At 35.8% G+C, this 24288-nt stretch overlaps 1 protein-coding gene across 2 annotated transcripts in view; it reads left to right on the top strand.

Moving 5' to 3' along the window:
• Positions 1-24288, top strand: part of FBXL4 (F-box and leucine rich repeat protein 4) — a 70066-nt gene that overhangs the window by 13580 nt on the left and 32198 nt on the right. For both annotated transcript variants that reach the window (XM_033103390.1, XM_033103391.1), the window contains exons 2-5: positions 1027-1144; positions 1792-2374; positions 10532-10877; positions 19599-19843. In XM_033103390.1, the coding sequence (XP_032959281.1) occupies positions 1863-2374; positions 10532-10877; positions 19599-19843 (1103 nt within the window). In that variant the 5' untranslated portion in view covers positions 1027-1144; positions 1792-1862. The remainder of the gene's footprint in view (positions 1-1026; positions 1145-1791; positions 2375-10531; positions 10878-19598; positions 19844-24288) is intronic.

The following is a 24288-nucleotide window of genomic DNA, read 5'->3' as shown; positions in this document are numbered from 1 at the left end:
TAATTTTTTTGTTTGCTTATCAGCTTTCTGTCAACATGTAGATATTTTGTGCTTACCATGTTTCCTGGACATTGTGCTACATGTTTCATGTAGCCGGACCGTCAGCTCTAATCAAAAATTAATATAAGACCCGGTATTATACCCGATATTATATTATATTATATTATACCTGGTATTATAGTAAAATAAGACCGGGTCTTATATTAATTTTTGCTCTAAAAGATGCATTAGACCTGATGGTCTGGCTGGGTCTTATATTCGGGGAAACACGGTAGTATGTGCTGAGTACTTTGAGAAACAAAGGTCTTTGGCTAGATTCCCTCCTTCAAGAAACTTAGTCCTAATGTAGACCCTTGTGGAGCTAGGATATATATCTGATATAAAGGTAATAGCAGGGAATAAGCTTATTTATGTGTTTTATAAATTACAATGTTTTGCAATCTAAGTGCTAAAATTTTGAAAGGCTACCACATTGCTCTACTAAAGAAAAGTTGGTACATTCCCCTTCTTTTACTTAGAAGTTAAACTTAAGACTTTACAGGTAAAAAAAATAATTATGTTTGATTTCCTTGTTTGTGTAGACAAGAGGTTACTTGATGCAGACAGGTCAGCCCTGGGTTGTAAACTGGTAGAGCTGGCTGGGAACAATGGCAGTCACCCAGAGAGCTGCGGCCTCTTCTAACTGGGGTCCTCTTGATTGTTAAAAGTTGCAAATTAGTCAAAATTTCAAAAACCACTATTTGGTCCCAATAAAATATGTCTGCTGGCATAGTTTGACTCATAAGCTGTGGGTTTACAATCTCTATATAGAAAGGGTTCATTATTGTATTTATTTTATACATTCATAAAATTAAAAATATATATATTAGTTATTCTTTAATTGTTCACAAATTCAGAAAAATGTGACCTGTTCAATTTGAAAGTTCTTTGTCTAATAAGTAACTGTTCATCTATGATAAATCTTTTTGGGATATATGACTTCCTAAGTTGGAAATAGAAATATTTTCTAAAACTCTCGTCTTACAGGTAAAAGAATGTCACATTTCAACATTTATAACTGAAATCAGCATGCAATTTGCAGGCCACATGGATGAGTGCCAACTTTTGCATTTCCTGTGTGTATCCTGTGACCATTCTATCTGGGGTGAGTGATTTCTAAGAGCGGCTGGCAACAAACCAGATGCCAGCCAGCTGTGGACTGCTCTAACAAATAATGCTAAGAGTTATAAATTAAACACTGTCTGGTGATCTGTGATGTGTAAGGCAGTTAATTTAGTTTGTCTGAATTAACTGTCAACTCCAGAAAACTATATTCCCATAATGTGAAATCCGTACTTAGCATGTTTAGGCATGAGTAATAATTAATAATAGGGAATCATTTGTTAAAAAAGTGAAATTGTAAAATGCCAAAGATTCTTTTGCATTTACAGCAGTATTTTAGTGGTTCACCATATATTTTAAATAACTTTAATTTTAGAAGTTGAAGGACTTAGTGTTTCTTGAATGATAGCTATAATTTTGCATAAAATAGGGGGGTTTGGATCATTCATCTTCCATTGCCTTATAATATTAGTTTCGCTTCTCATATAGCATAAAAGTGTATATGTTTTTAATACTTAGGTTTCTTAAAAACACATTAGATAGATTATACCAGAGATTCACGTTTACTGTAAATTTTGGCTTTTCAGTTTCATTCTAGGAAATTACCTTGAGTTAAAAGCCTGTTTATTACCTTATTCATGCTTATTTAAATTATTTTACTTCACCAAGCCATTCATTTTTTTTTTTTAGAACATCCTTCAAAGAGTTCATGCGTCTTACTGAGGACATCTGGCCTTTTGAACTTCATAATTCACATCTAGATGTCAACAGTCTTCCCCATGTTAACAGTTCTGACTATGTTTTATTATTTATGCCTTCGGCGCCGAGCCAGGACAGCTGCAAGAGGAGAAGTAATGAACAGCCATAGAACTGTAGAATCCAACAGCAGAACTTCCCCTTTGAATGCAGAGGTGGTCCAGTATGCCAAAGAAGTGGTGGACTTCAGCTCTCATTATGGAAGTGAGAATAGTATGTCCTATACCATGTGGAATTTGGCAGGCGTACCAAATGTATTCCCAAGTTCTGGTGACTTCACTCAGACGGCTGTGTTTCGAACTTATGGAACATGGTGGGATCAGTGTCCTAGTGCTTCCTTGCCGTTCAAGAGGACACCGCCTAACTTTCAGAGCCAAGACTATGTGGAACTTACTTTTGAACAACAGGTGTATCCCACAGCTGTGCATGTTCTGGAAACCTATCATCCTGGAGCCGTCATTAGAATTCTAGCTTGTTCTGCAAACCCCTATTCCCCAAGTCCACCAGCTGAAGTAAGGTAAGACTCATTTTTTAACAATCGAGCTCGATGGCTGGAAGGTTTGGTTGTTTTAACATTGGAGGGAATTTTTATTGGAATCATTCTCTAAAGCCATTTAAGCAAATTTGATTTTTAAAATTTTCCTTAGTTTTGTGATAGGGAAAGATCACGCATGTGAAGATTTAATGCATTCTTCATACCTGTAACACCTCACACCATGATATTCATAGATTCTGAAATTTGCATGTCACAGAATTTTCTGTAAACGAAAAGCGTGATTTGAACTAAGTGGAACACAGGCCACTCTGAGAAGTTAGGAGGAAATATGACTTCTAACGTATTTTCAAACAGGCATCATGTTACTGCTTTTAAATTCTGAGAGGCGGTCCATAGAGGATTAGCTTTAATGTTAGGTGAATGTTTCTCTAACAAGCATATTCATTTAAAAATAAATGTTGCTTTAAGTAATTCATTCATTCTCTCTAAAAGCCTATTTATTTACACCATTAATTTGCATAGCAGTGCCCCTATCTCTTGCTCTTGTAGTTTAGCCTCCTTATTTTTTAAAATATAATTATTTGACCAGTGGTATATTCACGTTTCAGTAATTAGAAAGTGCATAACACAGTCTTGCATGTGCTCTGTTCTCCAGGTGCCCAGGACATACCCCTCCTTCAAAGAAACCACTCTTATCTACTTTTTTTGGTATTTTTCCATAGTTTTATGCAGATATCAGCAAATACAAATATATTTTTATTTTCTTTGTACACAAAAATAAGCACACTGTTCATATTTTTCTGTACCTTGTGTCATTTAGTAGTATGTATTGGATCTTTACATATGAGTGCAGGGAGCTTCTGCATTCTTTTCTACACTTGCAAGTAATCTACAGAATAGTATATGTGTACCCCACTTTATTAACCACTCCCCTTCTGATGCATACTTAGTTATTTCCATACTTGTAAACATTAATGCAGTGAATAACCTTGTCACTTTACATATGTGCAAGTTTATCTGTGGGTAAGTTCCCAGAAAGATTGCTGAGCCAAGGGTCTATGCATTTGTAATTTGAATATATAGTGCCAAATTTTCCTCCAAAGAGGCTCTACCAGTTTTTATTCCCACTAGCAATGTATGTGCATACTGTATACATGTTTTACCAAAGCCTCACCTATAGACTGTGTTAATATATTTTAATATCATTGTCAGATTGGTAGATAAAAAACAGTTATCTCATGTTAATTTTAAGTTAAAATTATTTTATTATCTCTGAGGTTGAATATCTTTTCATGTTTAAGAGCCATTGATATTTCCATCTCCTTGAGCTATCTCATCATATTATTTGCCCATTTTACTATTACTTGTTAATATGATCAGTTTTTAGATCTTTGTATCAGTTTATAAATTCATTCATTAAATATTTGCCTGTATACCGCGTGCTAAGCATTTTTCTGGGTATTGAGGCTACATCAGTAAACAGTGAACAAAACAGATAAAATTCCCTGCCCTTAGGAGCTTATTCTAGCCCCTAGCAGTTAAACTGTAGGACCCCAGCTGCCAGTGGAGGAAGAGTGGGGGCAGGGATCAGCTGCCACTTGACACACTGCTTCCTTAAAGTCCCTGTTTCCTGAACTCTAAGGGAACACCTTTCAGCACGCTAGGAACCAAATGCAGAGCACAGCTTAACTCAAGCTGGAGACTGCTGGTATTATATAATCGTTATTTGTTCTTTTCAGAATTACTTTGCTAATTCATTGTGAACAATTATTAATGCATCAAAAACTTATGAAACACAGAAAGCCAGCATCTTTTAATACACAGATTTTTTTTTCCCCCTGAGGAAAAAAAGTACTTTAGGCAGGATCCTTTCATAGGTGAGAATTGATTTATTAGACTCAGTCATTCTTTGCCTTTTACCTACAAAGTCATCCACTTTTTTCTTAAAAAGCTGAACAAATTTGGGGATAAAATCTATGAAACATGTAATGTCTTTTCTCTAATCTGAAAATTAATGTCTGCGTGATTTTGAGTATAAATTATGCTCTTGGGTTCTTAGCTGAAAGCTAAGTGACAACTTCATTTACAATGTATCTCTAATGTGCTTAACTGATTTTTAGCTTTATCTTACTGAAAATACCATTACATTTTGGAAAAGAAAGAATCTAACCAATATGTATTATTGGAGAGTAAAAAAAGGGCCTCTTAAATTTTACTGATTATGGAGTCAATAGCTTTTTCGCTGTTTAAAAAACTTGTTAGAAAATACCAAAAGAGAAAATATGCAAGAAAATAAAAAACAACCCACAGTTTTTCTGCCCAGATTCAGTAACTTAACATTTTGGTGAATTTCATTTAAACAGTCAAAAATATTGATTGAGCACCATCTCTGCTAGAGAGCCAGATGAATACGGATGTTCTTTGAGTGTACGTGCCCACCTAGAAGAAGACCGTGAGATTGTAGGGACCACATGTGCAGAGGGAAAAACAAAACAAAACAAAACAAAATAATCTATGGGGCCCAGAGAAGTCTTCCCTGAGGACCTGACTTTGAGACCTGAGGTTTAAGGGAGGCTTTAGTTTCAATAAGAAAGGTGGAGAGAACAGCACATGAAAGGTGGGATCAGGAGATGAGACCTGGGTGTTTGAAGAAGTGAAAGTCCAACAAGAGTGTAGAAAACAAGCTGTTGAAGGGCCATATGCATGGGAGTGCGATTCTTAAGATCTAGACCAGTGATTTCCAGACTTTGGGCTTTCACAGAGCTCTTAAATCCAGTGCCCCAGAAAGAGACCTTGAGAGGCCTCTTCCTGTCCAAATGATTTGTTAAGGAAGTGCTCCTGGGGAAACCAGTAAGGGATTGGGGAAAGTGCCATGGGGAAGGGAAGTAGCCAGGCACGGATTTCACCTGTGAAGTTCCAGTCTGCCTGGAAGCAGAATTGCTGGGAGGATGGGTTCTTAGGCTACTGCACCATCTCTCCTGGGCTGTGGGCTGGCGGAGTGGGAAGGGGAATGGACATGAGGAGGAAGAGATTGAGATCGTATTAAAGAAAATGATTGGAACAAAGGCACATACATGCCACCCTCTGAGTGAAGAGGCCCCAGGAACCCAGGTAGTTCTCTAAAGAAGGTTGCAGGTGGAAGCCCTTCGGAGTGCAGCAAGCAGATGGGGCATACAGGCCTGACCAGGAGCGCTAAGGAGGGAACGTCAGTTACAATAAACCAGTGAGCATAAGAATGATAATAAAAATTAGAGAACTGATATAGGGTTGTCAGGTTATGTACTTTGTTAAGTAGGCACACATTAAAAAGGCAAACAAATGAAACACCAACATCATTTATTGTCACCATCATTTCATAAAAAGTAAGCTTAGTTTATCCTGAGAAATTAGCATGATAAGAATCTCAAATAAAGAATGGTTGGCAAATATACACATGTATGTATGCATATTTTTATATATACCAATATAGTCCTTTTTTTTTTAACATCTAGTGATGGAAAGCTCCGTCACACACTGTCGTTTGGGAACCACTGGACTATACTGCTTATTATTTTAAGTAAGCACCTGGTTTTATGCCCACCTTAGGAATTAGCATATGAGAGAGTGTGTTGGAGTAGCTCAGGAATTTGTTTGTGGGAAATGGACCTGTAGTCCCAGAACATTCAGAATTTAAAAGCAGTCTTTCCCCATTTTGTCCGGTTGCATTTCTTTATTCAATGAATGAAGTAGAAAATTATAGGTTGTTCTACAAGATCTCAGAGTCTTCTGACTTCTTACCTAGTGCCCTGTTAAGAAAAAAGAAAAACGGTGGTGGAGAGTGTCCTATTCTTGTGGATAAGATCTTAATGGATGCTTGTGTAAGAGTCAGAAACTAGGCTAGCCCAGGGTTACACATTGGAAGAGAGAGACGGAAAAGATGAGGAAGAAAATGACAAATTGAGGCCGTATTAAAGAAACTGATTGGAATGGTTATTTGGGGATAAAATTTAGTGGTGTGGATCTCTTCTGGTTTGTTTTTGTTTTTGTTTTTTGAGTGTTAAAAGCATTTTCACTATATGATATTGAAGTTAAGAAAGCAAGGAGAAAGGAAGTAACTTGACAGAGAATTTGCTGCCAAAGGGAATTGCTTATGCAACGATTTCACAAATTGGTGTGGTCTGGCCTTCTTGACTTTGTGGGTCAAGAAGCATGATTTTGACATTAAAGTCAGAATTGACCAGACCTTGTATTGGTTGATCCTTTTTAAAGCAGATTCCAGTTTGTTAGCTCTAATTAGAGATGGGCTGGGAGGCAGGAAGTGTATAGGTACACCCGCCAGCATACTTTTCTTTTATGGTTGTTGTTTTCCAGTTCTGTCCCTTCACTTTCAACTGGTGAAATGGAAGAAAGTTGGCAAGAGAACTTCTTTGTGTTGGCTACTAGATATGTGTGCTAGCCAGGAGAAATTTTGATTTCGGGAAGCTTTTTGCATCCATGTGCCTGGCTTCCAATCTGAATAGTTAGAAAACTTGCTTTTTCATGTTTCCATTGATGAACTCTCTTCCTCTCTTATCTACATGCTGCTTCCGGGGATCCCTAGAGAGAGTTTCTCAGTGGGCTAACAACCGCTCAGCAGTCACACAGAGTGGTTTGTTTCTTTGTTTCCAAGCACTGGACTCATAGTGTTCAGTACACTCAACAGAAAGAGAAGTAAGTGGGCTGATGGAAAGAATGTCCTTGGTTACTATCCCAGAATTAAGTAGTCTGAATACAGACTGAAGCACAGCCTGAAGGGGATTCCAAGCTGAATTTTGCACATCTGATACTGTAGATTTAAAATACTCACATAGAACATTGGAGGTTGTCAGATGTGTGCAGTAGATAAACACAGTGTGTGAGCTTATATAGTAAACACATAAATGTACAGACTACAAAGGCCATGAGTTAAAGCAGCTTAATCACATCAGCACTGCCCTGGGCCTAGAGGACTAAGATTTTGGACTGTCTCACAGAAGTGAAGTGTGTGTGTGTGTGTGTGTGTGTACATGTACATGTGCCTGTATTTGCTTGCTTGTTTTCACTAACTAGTTTTTAAGATTCTGGCTTTAGTTTTCTAGAATAAAAAGATATTGTCATAGTCTCTTGTTTGGTAAAATAAATACCTTTCTCTTTCTAACTTTGAAATAATATATTCTAGTTCAAGTAGGGAATTTTCAATAAAAATTCACTTTAATAAAGATACCTCAAAATTAATTTGTATTATTAGTCTCATAGTGAATGTTAATGTGAGTCAAATGGCCACAGACCTATAAAATAACTTTCCCATCTTATTGTTATTTCTCTTTACTTTGTAGGTTATCAAGAAAAGTCAAAATAAAATATAAATAAGGGAATGATAACTTGAAAGTATTTTTATATTTAGATATAGTTTTAAATCTTTCTACATACCGATATTATTCTACTTTTTAAGTATGCTGTCTTACGATATATGTAGAAATTATGATACATGTATAACTAAATATATAATGCCCATGGTATATAGAAGTCAGAAGCAAGAATGGTGCTAAAATAGCATTAACCCTGATATGTTTAAACAGCAAGAAAGGTTAAGGAAGTCAATTTAAAGCATCACATTAACCTTGTCTGTACTGCAAGGTACTGAGGACATTAGTAGACGATACATTATTAAAATAGTGTAGTTCTGCTCCAGTCAGTGCTTTTCTTTAAGATTATATTTGTGATTTTATAATGTAATTTACATTATACTACAAATCAAGCTATATACAAAGAACATGTCTTGTTTGTGTATTTATCGCAAAGGACCTGGCAGAGGTGATTTCTATATTACATTTTTAGTGTTTCTGTTAAGCCTCATAAAAACTCCCCATTGAAGCTTAAAAAGTAGGCTGGTTTTAGCACATACATAGTGTGAACCAGCACAGACAGTTACTTCACAGCGTCCTGAGTGGCCCTTGTTTCTTGGGCATGAGACGTTCCTCCAACATCTTCTGATACCATTTTGCAGTGGCAACAAAAGGATGAGTAAAACCAAAGCTTGAATTTTCTCGTGCATTCCACCATTTACTCCATGATTCTTGGAAATATACTGTCCAAAATTAGGAGTGCATTTTCCCTCCAACATGGTTTGAAATGTTTAATATGTCTGTTCCCCTGTACCTGTATGGCTAGCTCTATTTAACTGCATAGATTTCCATTAGAGTGTTCAAGTCAATTCTAATGTTAAGAACCCTCAAGATATTTGCGGTTAAGCTCTAGGAACCCTTCTTAGGTGTAGGCTGGCATTCCAAGTTTACTTTTCTGCAGTGTCACAGGAAGAAGATGCTCAGCCTGCTTTCCTTTCCTCTTCAAACCTGCCACAACCTGCTCTATTCCTTAGAACTCTTCCTGTGTCTCCCAAGATTGGTTATAGAGTGGGACCAATCTCTCTAGTCCTACTTTCATGTTTTCTCTGAATACAGTTACTCACAGGTTCTTTATGTCTGATGGATTTTATTCCTAATTTTCAGGAAAGAATCAACAAAACTGGCGAATATAGAATGATTGCAAACTTTCTAGAAAGTGCAAAAGTTGCTACTATTATGATTGGTGATATGTTTACTAGAATCCCCATTGAGCTTCTGCCTTATGCTTTTATTTCTAAAGGTAGACATTACCATGTTTCCCGTTTCCATTCTCCCAAGATTGGTGCTATATGCCCTTCTTGCTCCTGTCTTGGTCTAAAGACCCTTAGGACACCTGTATATTGATGACTTCTATAGTTTTGGCTCAGATTTCTTCCCAGAGTTTCACACTTCTTTTGTCTATTTCAGTTTCCTAAATACCTGGCCATAACCAGTTTTTATTTAGATCTCAGTAGGTCATTGGGCCTAGGATGTGAACTGATATATCAGGGGGAAAAAATCCTCATATAATTAATAAGTGTATAAAATATTTTAAGTGTTATTAGTTATCAGTGAATTGTAAATTATGTCATATGGAGATAGAGCTCACTATGAAATTAGTAATTTTTAAAAATAACTAATGCTCTCAATGGTGATTCTTCTATACTATTGGCATAAACTTCTTTGAAAGCAGCTTGTTGTATATATTGAGAGATTTAAAAATATTCTTAGTCTTTGACATAAAATCTTTATTAAAAAATTCTGCTAACTAAAATAAATAATTAGGAATAGCATAAAAATATTTATTGAAGTATTTCCAGTCTGTGTTTTTAATTTTCTCTGCTATATTAGGAAACAATATTAGAGAAATATTTGCTTATGACATATATGTGAGAATATTATATATATCTAATGATGCTATGTTACGAAGAATCTTTAAGTAATTTTGGAAAATAGTTTTATGAGAAGACATATGAAGAGATGGAATAAGAGTTGGGCCTTGAGGAGTAGATGGGCAGATAATCGTGGGCTAGGTATTTCGTTGGGGGGAGACAACATGAGCAAAGACACAAAGGTGGAAATAAGTTTATTATTTGAAAAGTAATGATTACTCTGACTGGAAAGGAGGAGTTCATTTTGGAGGAATAGGAAAAAATGTTATTCACCTGTTAGGTGTTAGATACTTGCTAGGTACTGAGGATACACGGAAAACTGAAAGATGACAATAATGGAAATTTAGGAGAAGGGCGTATGTAAGAGACAATTTCATGAAAATTTTGACAAAACTTAATAACTGGATAAAAGAAAATCAAAGATAATAAAAATTTTGATTGTATATGATGATAGTAACAGAAGTAGAAAAGGAGCCCTTTGTGAGGAAGATGATAAGTTAGGTTACACAGTTGCTTTAAGACATGCACACGAGAGTGCTTTACCACATGTGCTTTCTTCTTACTTTGGGTTTACTTTCTCTTTTAAAACGGAATGTTGTTCTCCATGTACCTCTACCTCTACCCATTCCAGTTTTTAACTGACCAACATGAAATCTGCCAAAAAGGACTTTCTAGGGAGTTGTAAAAACAATTTATGTAGTAAAAATAATTTAAGTAATTAGGTCTTTGGCATTTAGTTCTTAAAATTTTTTCATGTTCTGGAAACAATACTTGTGTTTGGTTCTATACACCTTATTTAATGCCTTTGCTTCACACTGTAATGTATTGGGCATGGAGCCATAGCCTTACGGTAACAGTAAATCTCATTCTAAACTGTATTATAGGGAAGTTTCTTTCTTTGGCAGATGGGAGATTCTTTGGTCAGAGAGACCTACGAAGGTGAATGGTTCCCAGGCTCGCCAGTTTAAACCTTGTATTAAGCAGATACATTTTCCCACAAATCTCATACGGCTGGAAGTAAATAGCTCTCTTCTGGATTATTACACTGAATTAGATGCAGTTGTATTACATGGTACGAAGGACAAGCCACTGCTTTCTCTCAAGACTTCACTTATTGATATGAACGATCTGGAAGAAGATGACTATGAAGAAAAGGATGGTTGTGGAATGGACAATCTTAACAAAAAGCTTAGCAGCACTGCCCTCAGGGAAGGGCCAAATAATGGATATTTTGATAAACTACCTTATGAGGTAAGCCAAAAATATTCAGTAGTAATATTGGGTATGACACTGTAGTTCTTTCAAGTTTAGGTATTAATACTTACTATCAGAGAAATAGAAGCACTGGTAAGGCGTACATAACCTGGCGTGTTTATATACTTTGATTTTGGAAAAACTAGACAAAATTATGTTAAGTAATTTCATCACTTTTGTTTTAGATTAACTTTAGTGATTTCGGATAAACTTAAATTTATGTTATTGTATCACTGATTAACAATAACCAAAATACATGAATCAATAATAAATTATTCTCCACTTTAAGTCATAATTATACAATGTAAATATGGGCAATATGTGCTTAACTTTATATTAGTTAAGTTAAAGATCATTTCCTATTAAAAATAAGGGGAATAATAAAATTGTGAGAGGGATGCTTATACAATGTAGTAGGTCACAGTTTCTCCAAGTGTCATTCTTCTGTTCCAGCTGTATTCTATATTCTTCTAAGTAGCTATAATTTTTGGTCTAAGCAGGTACGGAGTGCCGTTACCTACAGTCAGTCTTGTGTTCAGTGTGTCTCCACAGGGGCATTTCTGCAGTATATTTAGCATCCCTGGCTCCTGGGCATCAAATGCCAGTAGCACCACCCCCGAGGTGGGGGAGGATGAGGCATTTCTGTCCCTTGCTGAGAACTGCTGTGTGTAGTTAAAAATAATATAATTCAATTTTTTAAAGAAAAATTTAAAACCTCAAATTGTAAGCAATTCGGACTGTGCCCCTTCCAAATCGGTGGGTATTTCAGGTTTCATTCTAATAACACAAGTAGTTTAAATTGCATGGAAGGATATGATAGCTTCTTGAATATCTATCAGTAACTATAATGTCTGTATAACATTTTACAGTTAAAATGCTATGGTACATCTTGTGAAATAGCTGAAGTTGCCACATAAATGAATGTAAGAATCCAAGGTAATTCAGTCAGTACGCCCTGGGGACCATGATGCAACCCAGGACTTCTAGGGCAAGTCTTGTGATATGGAAAGGAAGCTTCACAGATTGAACAAGACCCTCTGGCCCTTAGTGGGAGGAGGGAGGAAAGATGAAGAGTGGAGTTGGGGAAAGAGAAGAACATGGGATAGTTACAGTGGTGTTCCCCAGGGCTGCAGGAGGCTCTGTCCTAACAGCAGTGGGAGCACTTCATCTGGAGGAAACTAAATCACTGCTTGGGTTCTTACCCATTTCCTAGAACTACAACATAGAAATTTAAATTCAGCAAATACATGTTAAACACTTACTGAATTTTATCCAGGCCTGATAAAATAGTTGACACTTAGCATTCAGATGAATAACTGAGGGGAACTTTAGGCAGAGGGAAGAGAATGTACAAAGGTGTGGAGAAGTGAAACTGTGTGGGAGCTCCAGCATTTCCATACAGCTGGAACAGGCTTTGATAGCAGAAGCTGCAAGAGATGAAATTAGATGGAGGCTCAGGGCTGCCTCAGTGAAGAACTCCACAGGACAGCGTGCATAGATGACAGTGATTGGGACATCCTAGCATTGGCCAGGCACAGCCTGCATTGCTGCATACAGGGGACTCTGAGTTTTACCAAGAGATTTGCTTTTTATCCAGTGGGCCTCAAGGTGCTCTGTTTCTCCAGTACACGGCAAAGTCAGCTGGGGGAGTCACACATACTTCAGACCATATAAATCATTTACTTTTGGTAAAAAGTGAGAGCAGATCCAAGATTATACCTATAATAATTTCACACTCACTCTCTTTTGTTCTCTTGTATCCTTCATATGCTTTTTTGGAGTGGGAGAGAAAGTGTGGAATAATTGCTAATGTTCCAGGAATTATCCATAATATGCAGGCATTTTTGCACATACTTCAGCCCACAATTAGAATAATTGCTCAGGTGTTTGGCATCATGTAAACTTTGTGGTATTAAAAAGATTGAACCTCTTCTATAGTCAGTAGGGAAACACTGAAGGTTTTATTTTATTTATCTTAAGTAGGAAAATAACAGAATGAGATTTCTGTCTTAGATTTCTCTGTTGGTAAATGAAGAACTGACCAAAAGGAGGTCAGGGTGGGAGACGGGCATCAGTTAGGAAGCTGCTGCAGTAATTTGGGCAAGAAGTGATGGCATCCTAGATACTGGAAGGTTTGGAAAGGAGACGAGTGGGAGAAATAGAGGTGCAGAAGGTGGGAATCACAGGTAACTAGTGAACGTGGAGATAAAGCAGAACATCAGAAGGACTTCTAGGTTTCTGGTAGAAATGACTAAATGTATGGACATGCCATTAATCATAAAACAGTGGGTGCAGGTAGGAAGGGCATATTGACTTTGAGGTGCCTGTGATTCATCGAAGCAGACTTGTTGGGTTGAGAGGACAGGAGGCAGTTGCTATTTGAGTTTGTAACTCAGGAGGGAGGTCTGAGTTTACGTTTGCGTGAGTCTGCTGGAGAGAGGGGAGGTGCACGACGGTAGATGAAATTGACCAGTGAAGCTCTGTAGAGAAACTCTGCAAGTAAAGGGCCAGGAATAGAATTCTGGGCATACCAACATCTAAGAATCTCTTAGAGGAAGACAAATCAGAAAAGGCACTTGGGACAAATATGAGACAGTCTTAAAAGCAAAGTGATAGGAAGCTAAAGTATAGAAAACAAAAAGGGTGTCGTCAGCCACACTGCTGCAGAGAGTAAGTTACAGGTGTCCACTTGTTTCGGTCATTGGGGAGTCTTTGATAATCCTTTGCCATTACAAGTTCAGTGGCACCATAACCGTAAGTTGAGGGATGAGAAAACCTTGCCATATTTGGTTAAGGCATGAAGCAGATGGGGGGAGAAGCAGAGACAAAAAGTGTTTTACTCCCCGAGTGAAAAAGTAATTCTGTTAATGTACTCTAATCATGGGCTGTGACACGGGGAAGACTATCCATCAGAAATGGATAATACTTGGCATCCTAACACTGCACCCGCTTTGTGACACACTCACAAAAGGACATATCAAAATGAGGGCATATATGAGTCGTGACAGGTATATCTGTTCTCACTTACCTTTTAAAGGGAGACAAGACAAGTGAGTGGTGTGGTGGGGGAAGCCAGAGTGGGAAGGTTTCTGTTTGTGACGCAGGCTGGGAGAGATTTCAGCATGTTCATATGTGGAAGGGAAGGAGCCAGTAGAGAGAGAAAGGTTCCAAAACCTGTGAGGGGTTTAATTAATACAACAAAGGCATGTGAAGAAACCAGGAGATCGAATCAGTAGTCCTGGAGGACATTAATTAGCTACGATGAAAGCAGAGTACCACGCATAAAGAGTTAGTGCTGCGAACCACTGAGTGATCTCACAGTGAGCAAAAAGAGAAGCTGTTTTTTTGAAACAAGTTATTTAATTACCCATATGATTTAAAGGAAACCCAAATTATTTCAAGGGGAAGAAACATTCAATTATGTCAAGTGATAAATGTTTTTATAGTTGAAAATAAATGTATTATGAATAGAGTGGGTTTGAGGGCAGATAAACTGTTTTGAGGGTCTTTCCCAACACGTCACGTGCTGCATTCACTGTGGTACCAACTGTTGCTTTATGCTAGCATACCCAAATATAAAAGCACATTTTGACAGACACTAGATACTAGGTGAGTAATGATTAATGGATGTTGTCCTGTAGGCCTGACACCTGTAATCTTTTATTTAATCAAAATCCGAAAGTATTTTTTCACATGTCAGTGTCATAGTCTCAGTAACTTTTCATTTTTCTTTTTCTGTTCTGATATTTGCTTAAAATGTAATATTAATTATCATAGAATGTTTTCACACAGTATATACATCTTTTAATATTGGTGACTTCTGTTTGGAATGATTCCAGAAATTGCTGGGAATTATTTAAATTACAAATCATCTGGAAAAAGTAAATTATTTATCCTCTGATACAGGGATATATTTAACTTTTAATGCCTCTTTGTACTGACTACTTAAAATTCTACTGAAATAACTTTTATTATTATAGTTAAAACACATTTTTAATTCATTTTACAAATACTTAAGGTCTTACTGTTGCTGAGCCCAGATGGCTCATAGGTTCTTTCAGACATTTAAGAAATAGAAAAATTCTATATTATTTCAAGTCTTTCATAGCATAAAGAAAAAGGAAAGTTGTCAACTTTTTTACGAAGCCAATGTAACAAACACTATGGCATGTAAGAAAACTACAGACTACAGTCATCCCTCGGTATCCTCTGGGGATTGGTTGCAGACCCCTCCCACCCCCCCATACCAAATCCTCAGATGCTGAAGGCTGTTCTATAAGATGGCGTAGTGTTTCCATACACGCACAACCTACGCACATCTTGCTGTGTACTTTCCGTCATTTCTAGGTTGCTTCTAATACTTGATGCAATTGTAAATGCTATGTAAATAGTTGTTATACTTTATTGTTTTAGGGAATAAAAAAAAAAAGTCTGTACATGTTCAGTACAGTTACAACCATTGCAGGCCTAACTACAAAGTACACATCAGCAACAATGTAACATTTTTAAAAAATATATTTTTCATACACAGCTGGCCAGATCTGCCAATGTGGAACTTCAGGATATGGAGGGCCAACTGTAATTTTACTTCTGCAAACAAGTAAAATATAGTATATAGATTTATTTTAAAAGATGATAAACAAAATCATTCAGGATGTATTCCTGGAATTCAAGGGTGTTTGGGATTAGAATATAATAATACCATACATAGTACTGGGTGAAAAGGAAAAAAATCCTGTGATCATGTCAGTGGATGTACAAAATTGGTTGACAGCTGACACCTGGACAGATATCTAAAGTTTTAACCACGTCTTAAAAAGCAAACTTTATTAAGCTATCTACTAATTGCCTACTACCAAATATCATGAAGCAAAAGCTAGCATCATATTTAATTAATCGAACACTAGAAATGCATTGTCCAGTCTGGTAGCCAATAGCCATATGTACTATTTAGAACTCGAAACATGGCTAGTCTAATTTGAGATGTGCTGGAAGTGTAAAATACACACAGGATTTTAAAGACTTAATACAAGAAGAAGGAGAAAATACCTCAGTAGTAATTTTTATATTGATTACATGTTACAATGATAATTTTTAATATACCTCATTAAATATTACAATTAATATCACCTGTTTATTTTGACTTTATTTTTTAAACTTCATTGAGGAATAATTGACAAATATATTAGGTTGGTGTAAAAGTAATTGCAGTTTTTACGATTATTTTTAACTTTTTAAACCTCAATTACTTTTGCACCAACCTCATATTTAAAGTGTACAATGTGATGGTTTGATATACATTGTGGAATGATTACCAAGATTAAGGTAATACGTATATCACCTCACAACTCCTTTTTTGTGTGTGGTGAAAATGCTTAAGATCTACTCCCAGCAGCTTTCAGGTATACAATATTATTAACTGTAGTCTTTGACCTTTTAAAAAAATGTAGTTACTAAAAATTTTAAATTAACATAGGTGCCTCATATTTGTGGTTCACATCCAAATTAAAGCCAGGAACAAGTCAACGTTACTTAACATTGTTCTGAAACATACTACCTGATGCTGGAAGATGTAAGAAATAAAAGCCATAATTTTTGAAAGGAGGCTGTAAAATCATCATTTGCAAACAATATGATTATGTATTAGAATACTCGGGAGACTAGACCATACATTATAAGAAACAGTAAGTAAGTTGGCAGGTCAAAAAGTTAATAGACTTTAGGAACTCTAGAGACATAACAGACCATTAAGTGATAAACCATATCATGCTTGTTAGTACGAAGACACAGTAAAGTAAAAGTGTCAATTTTCCTTAAAGTAATCGGTGTGTTCAATGGAGTCCCAATTAAAATGGAAACAGAATTTTTTGTTTTTTAATTTGAAAAGTTCACCTAAAAAACCATGAAATTCTCAGGAAAATTCTGGAAAAGAAGAATGATGGAGGGGGCACTAGTCCCACCAGATACTGTGTTTCTCCGAAAATAAGACCTAGCTGGACCATCAGCTCTAATGCGTCTTTTGGAGCAAAAATTAATATAAGACCCGGTATTATATTATATAATATTATATTTATTATATTATACCCTGTCTCATATTATAAGACCGGGTCTTATATTAATTTTTGCTCCAAAAGACGCATTAGAGCTGATGGTTCGTCTAGGTCAGGGGTGTTCAAACTGCGGCCCGCGGGCCAACTGCAGCCCGCGATCCATTTTTTATTGGCCCGCAGCAAATTCCAAAAATATATTGAGTTTACTTAAATAAACCAGGTGAGGCAATACGTACTTCACCTCGAGTGAGTGGCCCGGCTGTTTGTGTATTTTACCGCATATGGCCCTTGGTGAAAACCGTTGAAAAAAGTTTGGACACCCCTGGTCTAGGTCTTATTTTCGGGGAAATATAATAATGCATAATATGAAGCTGTAGTACTGGTACCTGTTGGTCAACAATGAAGATAAATTCTCATTTGCAGCCAAGCTATATAATGCATTCTAACACATAAATTTTTAAAAATTTAGAACAGAACTTATTTGACCCAGACGGCTATTGATATGGAAGAAATAATGAATAAATAAATGGAATAGAGGAGAGTCCCAAAAACAGACCAACAGGAAAGAAAGAAACATTGACAGAGGGATACATTTCTGTAGTTTAAAAAACAAAAAATTGCAAATAAAAACGACAGTGCCATACGGTTTTCGTCTTTTTTCCCTTTTTCTGCCTTTCAGAATGACAAAATTTAAAGTATTGATACCAGTGCTGTCTAGGATATAGTGGGTACTTTTATACACTGAAGTAAATTGATGCGGACATTCTGAGGGTCAATTGTGTGTTTATGTCAAACTTTTAAATGCATGAAATTTACCAAACTAAGGTATATTTGTAAACTTTGCCAAGATATACATATGCACAATGATACTGCAGTGTTATTTGCAATAGGGGAAAAAAACAGGAACTATATCAATGAGAAATTAATTGAATTAGTATGTCACATCTATAAAATGGAATGGGGTGGATTTGTATGTGCAGCTATAGAAATATCTACAAGATATATCATTAAATGAGAAAAGCAAGGTGCCGAACAGTGTTACATATTACTATTATTTTAGTGCAAATCCAAGAAAAGCATTTCATACATATGAACTGTGCTTACCAATAGGGAGAGGGATTGTTAGATTTGAGGGGAGAGAAATAGAAACTTCTTTCCTAACTTTCTTCAGTATTTGGGTTTCTAATGTTTTACCTGAATTTTCTTTCATTGTTTGTGTAACATTTTGCGTATCAACAGTTCAGTGTTATCTGGATGATGAGATTTTAGACTAATTTTTAGTTTCCTTGTATTTCCCTATTTTTATCACACACACACACACACACACACACACACACACATTGATGTTATTTTTTTAAAAGCCCAGTTCAGATAGCAACAACACCCAAGTCTTATCATACTCAATAAACGTTATTAGTCAGAAATGTTCATGCTTTATACTCTTTAAACTTATTTTAAATATCATGTTGTTGTGACTCTTTATTTTGTAATATTTTGGCCTAAAACAGTGAAATTCTAACCTAAAATTAATACTGGGCCTACCTAGTCAAATAAATTGAAGAAGAACATTTACGTTAAAGGGCACATTTGCAAAACAGAAAAGTGTAGCTAGGTAAATACATTCACTGCATTGAGTAAAAACTCAACCTCTCATCTAAGGATTTTTACCATTTAGCAAATATTTGATCTTTTTTTCTTTGTTTCTTGGTTCAGAATATACTATTCAAGCAGTAGTTCTTTGTATATTAGTTTAGAAACCCCTAATTGTTCACCATTAAGAAAAAAAAAATCTTAGCTAGTTCAAGGAAATTATTATAATTAGCAATAAAAATCCTTTTAATTCCTTCTTTTGAGTGCTTTTTTGTACCCGTCTGCCACTCCATCATCACTCCCAGCTGCCTGAAGCTGGCCCGTTTTCTCTTTCCTGGAATTCTGCAATCGCCCTCTCCCTGACTGCTTTCCTTTCCTGCCTCCCTGCCTCCAGTAGTACCCTCTGCAATAATCTTCGAAAATACACATCAGACTGTGTCACTGTAGTTTCAGTCCCTTCAAGACTCCTCATTATTGCTTTCAGAATAATCCCAGCTCCTCTGTGAGGCTTTTTGTAACCCAATCCTTCCCTCTGTCCTTTCACCTAGTTGGCCTCTCACCCTTTAAAGCTGAGCCTACCTGGTACAAGTCTGCTTTCACTGAGGGTAGTAGGCCTGTGTCTTGTGTTCGGCTCTAGTGGCAGTCTGTTTCTCTCTGTCAGAGCTATTAAAACGTGCCATTGTTCTTACCAGTTCCCACTGGACTCTGAAAACTCTGAAAGTGGGAACCCCTTTTCTCTTTATCACAGTATTTGATATGTAGATGTCTGGTAAATGTTGGGTCTATGAAAAATTGTATTATTCAGCAGATTGCCGAAATACATCTTTGCTCTTTTTAAAAAAAGTAGTCAACATGACTGAATATACTTTGAACAGTTTTGAAATGTAATATAGTCTTATGTCTGTGTGGTTTCTTCTGCTCTGGATAATTGGATTGAATGTTGATTTTTTTTTTAGCGTGTGAAAATATTGGTATAAAATATGATACCGTTGTTCTTCATTAGACTGTGCTATGTACTTAATAAAGTGATACTGTTCTTTTCAATGTTGATGATCTTGGTTTCTCTGCTTTAACGTAGCTCATTCAGCTGATTCTGAATCATCTTACACTACCAGACCTGTGTAGGTTAGCACAGACTTGCAAGCTGCTGAACCAGCATTGCTGTGACCCTCTCCAGTACATCCACCTCAATCTGCAGCCATACTGGGCAAAACTAAACGACACCTCCTTGGAGTTTCTACTGGCTCGCTGCACTCTCGTCCAATGGCTTAATTTGTCTTGGACTGGCAATAGGGGCTTCATCTCCGTTGCAGGATTTAGCAGGTTAGTGCCAAACCTTACTGAGGTTATCTCACCAGCAGGCTGTACTTACTATGTAGCAGTTTCCATAACAGTTTGAAAGTATATACCATGTACTTTAAAGAAATAAAAAAATACATTTTGTGCATCATCATGTTCAGAATGCTTCTGCTTATAACAGTGAATGAGTTTCACCATCCTCTTCAGCTAAACTTCATAATAATATGAATGAAAACTGTGCCTTTTACCTCGTAGTTTTGAAATCCCTAGTAACTTTCAACAGAGCTCCTTTTTTTTCTTTCTCATATTTTCAGCACAGATGATTAACACGTTTAAAAAACTATTTCCAAATCAAAATCTACCTCTCTAATGTGATTTGTCAGAAATGGAAAACAATTTATTATAGAACATTTTTAATTAAATCTTAATTACATGTGCAATACATCACCCAAATTTAGAAGCTCATTTAAACTAATTATATTGAAAATGCAATTGCATGCTAAATAGGCGACCACACTTGCAGACCTGCCCAGGTGTTTCTGCTCCTTTCTATTTAAGCATTTAGTTTCCTTACTATTAAATGTCACCTGTTAAACATTTGAAAGCTTGCACAAGTGCATATTCATTTAGTAATGCCATAGTAATTTTTATTATGATACAAACAGGTGTTTTTCTCTTAACCTTGATGATGGTTATTCTCATTGTATGTAAAAGTATAATCTCATCGTTTCATTGGGTTAAATAATGAAGGAGTAGAAACTTTGGGGAAATTACCTGTTATTTTTGATTAATGAATAATCTTCTATCCTGTTTTCAGAAGTTGAAAATGAACTTCAGCTCTCCCTATACACATCCCCAGTGGATACACTGTTGAACAGTAGTTTATGAATCAAAAATGTGTATATTGAGCCTTGTTCCCCCTTGACTTACCTTATAAAAATCAAAGTGCAATTCTAGAAAATGAAATAAATATTTGATACCATTAGATTTCGATGAAATAATGTTTGGAATAGTAAAATGTGTTCAAAAATGCAAATATTGATAGTTTATGCATCAAAGTAAAAAATATGCACAAGCAGGTAATGGCTTATGGCATATGTTGAAACCATGAATGCACTGAGTGTCTTTCTTGTCTGCCAGAAACAGCCAGAGGAAGGGTTCTTAGGTGAAACATTATGGTCTTGTGGGTCAGAGAATCTAAAGATTTTATAACATGCTATGTATACAGAATTCTTTTTCATTATGTAAGTTTGCATCAGAGGGGATATCTATAGTAGAAAAATAAGGCATTTCTTTTTAGCAATGTGATTATGATTTTAGTGAATTTTTATAGAATTCACATTTTAAAAATTGCCAGACATTTGACAGCTGTTTAGTGGAACACAGTTTAGTCTTTCCTACTTCCCCTTGCTCAAACACATACACTTTATTCTCAAATTTTCCTCTCTGCTAATAAGATCAAGAAGAACTGAAGCTAATGACGACGGGGGGGGGGGGGGGGGTATTTAGAGCATACACTGTGGATTATAAACCAAGACAAACTGAGAGCAGATAGAACAATTGGTGTCAGTAAGCATTATTTTACATTATAAGGACCTTTCCGGTATTTTAATTACCCTCATAGCTCTTTCCTTAATGTTTCCCATTAATAGGAATTTATTGTTTGTTTTCAGCCCTTTATGTGTAAAGGCATTACTGTAAGTGTTGTTGACCAAGTAAAGAGATGTATAATATAGTTCCTACCGTCAGGCTATAATAAAGACGGTAAACATATAAACATATCATTCCTACATTTTTATAAATTAAGTAACGGGCAATTAGTGAGTATAGACATTAAAGGGAACTTTGGTAGTGATTGCTGAAGTCCAGCTTCTTTGGTGAAAAGTGGCCTATAATAATGATAAAATGAGTAAAATGTAAAGGAACTATTAAGTCAGTTTTTAAAAACTGTATATAGTTCATTCTTGTGCATGAGCAGAAACATAAGCTCTGAGAAGAAAACTTAGCAATGCTACTATTTTTTAAATTTTAGACTCATCAGGAATAAAGATCTTTTGCAAGGTTAAAGCGCTAATCCACTTTCTCACTAGCAATTTCTCTTTCATTTTCAATTCAGCCATGTTAGTTGCTGTGGGGCTGTTTGAATAATCACAAAAGTACATACATAAATTTAAGTTTTCCATATTTTACTCTAGTTTTCAGCCAGTAAAATCTTAAATCTTGATAGCATTCCTTTAAGCGTAGTCATTGTTCCCATTAGAAAAAGGGGAAGTTTAAATAACAGGGAGAGAACCTTTTTGGGATGGGAAATACTGGAATGTCACCTCCTGACTACTGTTGGCCCCCTGACCTGACTGCTGAATTGATAATCATTATGGCTTGTAGGCAGCATTCCCAGAATAAACAATAAATATTCATGCTGTGATTATTAATGAATAATCTATGAATAAATATGGTCTATTTGTGCTCATTACCGCGAAGACTTATTTATAATACTTTAAAGAAAAAAAGTACATTTTTAGAGACCAATGGTGATGAGCTGCTGTTTGAGCAACTCTTTGGGAAGAGTTTGATACACTTTATTTTTGTTGCCTAAAAAACCTTATCCTCATGAGTTAGAACTGTATAACTGAATTTTAAAGAAGTTTTTAGGAATTTATGTTATTCAAAATAGCAGGGAAATAGGTTAGATTGGAATAACGAAAATTGAAGAGTTTTAATGAGTTATTAAAATCCTATTCTATCTACAGGTTTGTGTTGCAACTTTACTGCTCATGTATAACATCACTTATTAAAAATCACATCTATTATAATTCTACTTTTCTTGTATAATACAGTTCCCTAAAGTCTCAGATATTCTTTTACCTCCCTTCCTGTTTGTGCTTTGAGGCTTAGTCTGATGTTCAAAAACCCTTAGGTTTATTTTTCCTCTACCATTTTTTCTTCAGATAGTTGCCCAAACTAAACACCATGACCTCCACCTCAGTTACGTAGAGATTTTTACCCCTAAACCCTCTTACTTGTTTTCTTCAGAAAACATTCTTGAAAACTCTAGATTCAAGAACTTCATAACTAGATGTTTAGACACAGAGCTACAGTTTTATGGGATAAAGAGCTTATTGCCTATTCACATATTAGTTTATTCAATTGCTTGCCTGTATTTTGTACAGTTGTTTCTTTTAGATCGTCAGTACCTAGAGATTAGAGACAATTTTAAGGCTTTCTTTCCCCTTCCTTCTAGTATTGCTGGATAGTATCATACACAGTTAAGCAGGACGTTTGGCATTATTTTGAATCAGATATAACAAATAATGTTCCAAGTTATTTAGAATTAAAAATTATCTTAAATATGCTGTTTTATAAAACTCAGTGAGGGTCAGCTAACAAAACAAAGATTAGGAATCAGAAGCAATGGATATTTAAGTGTAATTCTCCCCTTACCTTTATACATCAGGCGGCTTCTGAGGATTAGTGCCTTTTATTCTGTGATGAGTAAATTCCGATTAAATCATTTATTCATGTGATCTTAATTATTTTAGGGTGCAAGTTACCACTTAGTAAATTACTTCTTATGTACTTACATTACTCTGGACAAATTAATTCACCTCATAAGGATAAGCAATTTATTTCTCTCTCCAGAGACTCCTTTTCTCATAGCAGGAGACCTAGTTTCGGATTGTTTATCTGAGCTTAGGTCTTCTCATAATACCCTCAATATTAAGAAGTACTTTGTGAGAATCTATTAGCATCAAATGAATAGGCTGTAGGGAAACAAAGAAGCTACAGTTCTGCTTTCAGGTGACTCATATCACAATTGAGATGAAAAAAATAGATGATCAAGACAAAAACATATATGTGATTATGCATTAAAATAAAACTTACATGAGGAGCATTAAGGAAAGAAACAAGTTGTTTTCAGCGAATAGACTGAGTTTGCTGCTACTTCTGCTTTCTTGGAATGGAGATTTTATGAAAAATTATGTAGTATAGGTCTTATAAATTTAAGAAGAGGGAATATGGGGATATCGACCAAATAATCTGCTCAAAATACAAATATGCAATATAGAAATAGAGAGTCAGAAATGTGCTATAGGCATGATCAATACTTTTATTGTGCTTTCAAATTCTATCATTCATTAAATCTCTTTGGGGATTTTTCTAGTCTGTTAACAGTTGGCTTTCTGGTGATTGGCTTGATATCACTGGATAAATTCTTTAGGGGGATAAGGTCAAGAATGAGAGTAAGAAGAAAAGGGATGTCAAAGTATCGCAACTCCAATATGAAAAAGAATTGTAGAACAAACGACTTTGCCAAGTAATGAAGACTTTCAAGAGATAAGAGGCCTAAACATTTTAAGTTTAAGAGAGTTAATATGCTCATTTAATTTCTATGATCTGAAAATAATTTTAGAAGTATCAAATCAAAATAGGATACTCTTTAGTTCTTTGAAGTTTTATATCCATTTCTA

Source organism: Rhinolophus ferrumequinum, chromosome 3 (assembly GCF_004115265.2).
Source record: "Rhinolophus ferrumequinum isolate MPI-CBG mRhiFer1 chromosome 3, mRhiFer1_v1.p, whole genome shotgun sequence".
Classification (NCBI taxonomy): domain Eukaryota; kingdom Metazoa; phylum Chordata; class Mammalia; order Chiroptera; family Rhinolophidae; genus Rhinolophus; species Rhinolophus ferrumequinum.
Note: the sequence above shows the minus strand (reverse complement) of the source record. Positions and strands in the feature narration are given on the sequence as shown.